The sequence below is a fragment of the Otolemur garnettii genome, unplaced genomic scaffold (assembly GCF_000181295.1).
Source record: "Otolemur garnettii isolate 467f Iridium unplaced genomic scaffold, OtoGar3 scaffold00170, whole genome shotgun sequence".
Taxonomy (NCBI): domain Eukaryota; kingdom Metazoa; phylum Chordata; class Mammalia; order Primates; family Galagidae; genus Otolemur; species Otolemur garnettii.
The window spans coordinates 3,228,354-3,234,780 of record NW_003852565.1 but is presented as its reverse complement, the minus strand read 5'-3'; the positions used below and the strand labels follow the sequence as shown (position 1 = coordinate 3,234,780).

At 50.4% G+C, this 6,427-nt stretch overlaps 1 protein-coding gene across 1 annotated transcript in view; it reads right to left on the bottom strand.

Annotated features, from left to right (window-relative positions):
• ATP10A (ATPase phospholipid transporting 10A (putative)) overlaps nucleotides 1-6,427 on the bottom strand; it is a 206,197-nt gene that overhangs the window by 11,881 nt on the left and 187,889 nt on the right. Inside the window, exons 14-15 of the mRNA XM_012811611.2 lie at nucleotides 2,678-3,005; nucleotides 26-102 (exon numbers count right to left, since the gene is read on the bottom strand). Of these exons, the coding sequence (XP_012667065.2) occupies nucleotides 26-102; nucleotides 2,678-3,005 (405 nt within the window). The remainder of the gene's footprint in view (nucleotides 1-25; nucleotides 103-2,677; nucleotides 3,006-6,427) is intronic.

The window sequence follows — 6,427 nt, the reverse complement described above, 5'->3', positions numbered from 1 at the left end:
GACAGCTGAGCCAAGGGGTCTTTACCTGCATGCCCTCCTGGCCCAAGATTCCCACACCCACATCTGCCACCTGGATCATGCTGACGTCATTGGCTCCGTCACCTGGAAACGGCAAGGCAAGGAGAACCGTTTGAGTCGGGTTGTAAAGAATCACATCAACTTGGTGGGTTTTCTCGGTGCCCCTGAGGGACTGAGTCTCATGAGAGAGTCACAGGGAAGACCAAGGGAAAGGCAGTTTGGCACTGGTCCTGGGGGAACCGAGTTAGGCAGTCAGAATATACCGTGGAGCAGGGCCTGCAGCTGCCGGCACCCTGAGGAACGCCAAGGAAGCAGCCTAGCACCCAGACAGTGCTCCCATACCAACTGCCCTGCAGTGTTAGCTCTTACACACTCCTCAGGGCCCTACCATGGTGTCCACAGCATGAGAGATGCCATCGTCATCATGTTGTCATCATCACAGTGACTGAACTATTCCTGCCAGGCAGCCAAGGCCACTCAGCTTATACTTCCATGAGTGGTTTCTATACTAACGGCATGAGGCTGTGTCCCGCTCAGCAAACCACAGAGCTCTCTCTGCACACTGGTGAGCTGCCAGCATATCAGCCACCTCTACCTCTGGGCCCTCTAAGGGTGCAAATAAAGAGAGTTTCCATTTTTTCTGTTAAGCTATTGACAGAAAATGTTTAGGAACACAGGGCATAGGTCAGAGTGTGAGACATCTTTGGGGAACAGCAAGCAGAGACATACAGTAACCGTTCTCAGAACACAGCAGTAGAACAGCCAAATAACAGCGTCTGTCCCCAGCTGCCCAAACGGTTAAAGGCGTGGACATAATAAGGTCAGAGTGCCTCAGACTGTGGCTATACAGTGTCTCTTTCTTGTATTTTCCTGTTCTTTATTAGCTTGGGCCCAAACATGGGTGATCAGGCAATAATTGCCAAAGAGAAATTCTGTGAAGCAATAGAAACCTGTACAGCCTTCTCCAGAATGTCCCATTCGGAGTGTGCTGATGTACAATCGCACCCTCTGCATTAGAAACCGAGGAGGAGGTGCATGGATGCTTTAACTCATGAGCAGAGCAACACGCTACCATTCTGGTGGCCATTACTCTCCTCTCCCTTTTCAGATTCTAGTTAGTTTTTTCTTTATTTTTAGCCAACCAAGACTTTCCTCCCATTTCGTAAATGAATGCCAGACACTGACCAGGTAGGGATAACTGGATCCATCATTCCTATCTTACTCCAGCCTTTTGAGGCTGATGCTGACCTCATGTTCCTGGCACAGACAATGTACCAATGCTCAGAGGAGGACGGTGGGTGGTGAGAGGTGCTGGCTGACCTGCACACCCTCCTCAGCTCCTGCCCAGAGTACGTGCCCAGGAAACCTGAAGGCTGCAGGCACATCAGGCACCTGATGGCTCAGGACAGCCTCTCCAGGGAAGGACCCAGGCCTGGAGGAGCTGCCTGTCCTCCCTCAGCCTGGACTAGGGGCTATGGCCATCCACTTCCCTCCTATCTCCTGGGCACACACCCTGTGTCCACCTGTGCACATTGCTTAGCAGATGTGCAGGGCCAGGTCTTTACAACAAATACACTGTCCTAATCCCACCACATCTCAGGCTCTATGGTGGGTTCCTGGGGCCAGATGGTGGGGCCCATTGGGATAGGGCAGCAATCCCCATCTCAACAAGCAGTGGCTGTCATAGACAGCAGAAAGTACTGCAATTACTGTTGACTGATTGGTAAGAACACTTTATGTCAGAGCCAGCTCTCACCTAGGGGTAGATTACATGTGTATGAGGGATCTCTGGAAAGTATCAGCCATGTAATACAAAAAATAGAGGCTGGATACTTTCCTGACTATTTACAGGGAGCTCAAACTGTTGTATATCTGGAGACAGTGACCATCACCTCTTTCCCCGGTCTTGCCAGGTGGTAGGGCTGTTGAGTGCCTCCCCGAACCTGTGCTGGAGACCAGGCCTGAACCAGAAGTGGGAGGAGGGACGCTCTAGAAGGCACCAACACCCCATGTTGGAAGAGGAGGCCAGAAGGCTCTCCAGGCCAACATCAGCTACACAGCCTTTAAGTAACTGACGTAAAATTGAACAGTGATTCTTATCCTAGGTGGACTTACTTAACTAGGTGCCTATCTTGGAATGATCAGCAAAGCTCAGCTGACAAGAGGTGATGGGAATTCAGATCACCACCAAGTCTCTGGGTCTGTGTGGCATTACAAAGCCCAGGTTCCCAGGAGACTCACCACCTGTGAAAAGGCTTCTTAACCTTAACCCTACGTCAACCCGGGTTTAGGGTATCGTAGCAACATCCTCTGCTATGGCCTGGGCTGCCCAGGACTGGTAGGTCTTTATATCCTGTTTCCTAAAAAGCAGTGAAAGCTCCACCTCATTGTCTTAAACAGCCCTGACCTTAACATGCACCTGGACCCGCTGCTACTGTATTTTATGGCTTTCCAGGGTAAGCTTTAAATTCAGAATGCGCTGCCTGCCTTATCACACTGGGTAGGATTTTATAAACAGAAAAAAAAAAAAAGATAAGGATGTGTTTGCCCACCTTATGGCGTGGCATGGAAGGGTGCTGAAATTTCAGGTCATTTTGAGACAAAGCAGCTGAAGGGGACAGCTGGGGGATGGGCCCTGCTTGGTGGCCCGCATACTTGCCTATGGCCAGAGTCATGGCCTTGAGCTTACTTCTGACCAGCTTTACCACCATGCTCTTCTGTAGAGGTGTGGATCGACAGCAGAGAACTGACCGGCATTGTTTGGCAAGGAAGAGAAATTTGTCCTCCAGGTTTCTGTCCAGGGCATAGGCCAGACTTCGCCCATCGATCACGAGGCTCGGGCCGGGGTTGGGGGCAGTGGGTGAGGGGGGTGGGCTGAGAGGGGAGAATCCCACAGTCACTTTGTTGTCTGTCTTCTCAGGGTTGCTGCGGAGGCCCCTGGACTGCACGTAGTGTAGGCACTGGTCCAGCAGGGCGGCACAGGCTTCCTGAAAGAACAGGAGGGCGGTGTGGCTCGCTCCAGGATACCCCACAGGTGCCTCTGGGGCCAACACCTCCCAGGGCCCCAGCCTGTAGCATCCAGCTGCTCAGAAGGCGGTGCTCCAGATACTGTGAGGGTCGGCTTACGAGGAGAACTGACCCCAGGAGAAGAAACTGGTCTAGGTTTCGATAAGATTCTACCTGAACACCCGGGACCCAGTGCAGAGGGTGGAATGAAATGTGCCCACTTTGGGGGCCTTCTGTCCAGCAGGCCCTGCACACACAGCCCCAGAGCTCTCTGAGGCCCTTCCCGGAACATTTTTGAGGTACCAATAGCAGGGAATACAGCTCCTTAAAATCGTAATCCTTATTACGATTAGCCCTCCAGAAATGGGATCATCAGTGTACTCCCTGAGTCTCCAGTCCTACCAGCAAAAGAACAAATAAAGCATAACCACTCAGGCTTTTAATTGGCAAAATGGGATGTGAATTCCAGAGAGAGGAAGAAAACCTACTGGGGGATATACTAAGAATCAGAAACAGGCCCAGGCCCAGGCCCCGGGGGTGAACAGCTGCCAGGAACACACACACCTGGGGGCCAGGGAGGCCCCCATGCCCCGCAGATGGTGAGCCTGCCCAAGTACTGACCAGCTCCCTGCAATACCCCCTGGACACCGACAAGTGCTCACTGAGGACTTTTTGCATTCAGAAAACTGAGACTAGAACAAGGCAGCCTAGAAGTCACAGTTACTGTACCTGGGGCAAAGGTGGACAGCTGGACACACTTGGAATCTGAGAAAACCACCAACTGGACGTGCAACAGTGTTACTGGACACGGAGAGGAGAGGGGAAAAGCTACTTCCAGAGCAAGGAAAGGGGAAGCCCTGGTAACTGGGGAGAGCCCTCAGGAGGGTGCGGGATGTCGCCGCACAGGAGTTCCCTGGTCCTAAGCTTAAAGCACTGACAAGGCTGGCTGTGGGGAAGAGGAGTGGGCAGGACGACGCAGAGGCTGCTACCTGAGAACTCTGGAGTGAAGAGTGGCCACTGGGTCAGAGAGGAAGACTGGTAGACAAGAAAATGGAGGGCGGCAGGGTCTCCCTTTTCACATTGGAGGCCACTGCATTGGCTCGAGGCATCCCGGAGCCAAGAAGTGGACTCCAGGGCAGGGACAGAGAGCACCGAGTGGAGCCCTGCAGCTCCGGCTGGACTCCAGGGCAGGGACAGAGAGAGTGCCGAGAGAAGCCCTGCAGCTCCAGCTGGACTCCAGGGCAGGGACAGAGAGAGCACCAAGAGAAGCCCTGCAGCTCCAGCTGGACTCCAGGGCAGGGACAGAGAGAGCACCAAGAGAAGCCTTGCAGCTCCAGCTGGACTCCAGAGCAGGGACAGAGAGAGTGCCGAGAGAAACCCTGCAGCTCTGGCTGGACTCCAGGGCAGGGACAGAGAGAGTGTCATGAGAAGCCCTGCAGCTCCGGCTAAGGGCAAGACAGGGAGCTCCCGTGCTCAGAGGAGCCAGAGGAAACCCCTACACTCGTTTTTTTCTTGTTTCCTCTGTTCTCTTGACCTCAGTCCCAGGCAGTCTTGCTGCAGTGGCCTTGGAGGAGCAGGGGCACGGGAGGCAGTAGGACCACCTCCTGCTGGACAGTCTGTGAGGTTGAACCTTCTTTTCACTGAGAGAAGCCTTGGCGCTTTGTTCTCTCCCCCCACCACAACTTGGCCTGGACATGGGTGAAGGTGCCGAAGATACATGGAAAGTGAGGCCGAACTCCAGCTATCTTGCCAGAGGAACATAATGGGATTCCTGAGGCACCAGAAGGCACTGGCAAGATTGTAAAGAGGGAGAAGCTTGGCTGCCTGACCCCACAATGGCATTTATGAGTTCTGGAGCCTGAACCCACAATGTCACTTATGAGTTCCGGAGCTCACGGGTAAGCTGTGCATACATGGGTACCACCCCAAACCACATAACAAAGCCTTTGAAAATCAAACTCTGAAGTTCCTAACTGACCTCTGGAGGGCAAAAATTTGAGATAGGTTGTAATAAATCTGCCTTTGAAACGAATACCCTGAGACTGTTCAGATAAATCAACCCAATAGTGATTTTCTGCTCAAAATCCACATTCCTGATAGAAATGAAAAATGACCCAAGTGCCATAATACTCAGAATGCCCATGATACACTCCAAAGCTTCGCTGGCATACAGAAAACCAGAAAAATCTCAACTTGTGTGGACAAAGATAATGTAACAGAAGCCATGGACAATCAAGATGACATATACTGAAATTTTCTGACAATGACTAAAAATATTCCAAGAAGTAAAGTTGAGCATTCTGTAAAAGAATAGAAAGACAGAGTCTCAGCCAAAAACTCCAGAGGATATGCAAGAAGAACCAAATAGATTTCAGAACCAAAAAATACATTAACCCAACTAAAAAGTACACTGGATTGGAAATCATTTATGTAAATATCCTGCATTCAGGGAGAGGAAGTGCAACTCTACACTCTGTAAGTGTGAGCTGGGCATAGTGACTTCCTTCAAAAGAGTTCAACGTGAGGCTAGGTGCAGTGGCTCATGCCTGTTTGAAACTCACAAGATGGAGAGCAGCCTGAGCAAGAGTGAGACCCCATCTCTACTAAAAACAGAAAAACTGGCCTGGTGGCACAGCAGGTGCTTGGAGTTCCAGCTCCGTGGGAGGCTGAGGCAAGAGAATTGCTTGAGCTCGAGAGTTTAAGGTTGCTGTGAGCAATGATGATGCCATAGCACTCTGCTCAGGGCCACACAGTGATACTCTATCTCAAAACAAACAAACCAGTATAGAAAGGTAAGTTTACAGCAGATAAACCTGCTAACCACAAGGGCAACACTGGCAGTAATGTCATGTGGTCAGTGTGTACCCTTGATATGACAGGAAAATGGCACTTTATCCCCCAAACCCATCCCTCCACTTTACTCATAAAAACATTATAGGGACATTCTATTCAGTATGTGAACAGGACTCTTCAAAACTGTCAAGGCCATTAAAAAGAAAAACAGTCTGAGAAACTGGCCCAGCCAAGACAGCCTAAGGTGGCATGATGACTAAATGTAATCTGGGATCCTGGACGGACAAACTAAAGCAATCTGAATATAGTATGGACTTCAGAAAGCAAAAATGTATTAGTATTGGTTCATTAATACAACAAATGTACTATGCCAGTGTAAGATTAATAATAACAGGAGAGTTTATGTATGTGGCATATATGGGAAGTCTCTGTACTAACCACAACTTTTCTGGAAATCTAAAACCATTTTATGAGGTTTGACAATTCAGTTCACAAACTTATCCCCCTAAACTATATACCTCATTGCTGAATATCACTAGGGTCACCAAATGGTGAAGAGGAGCACTTTAAAGGTGACCCTGGTGATATTCAGCAATGAGGTATGCAGCAC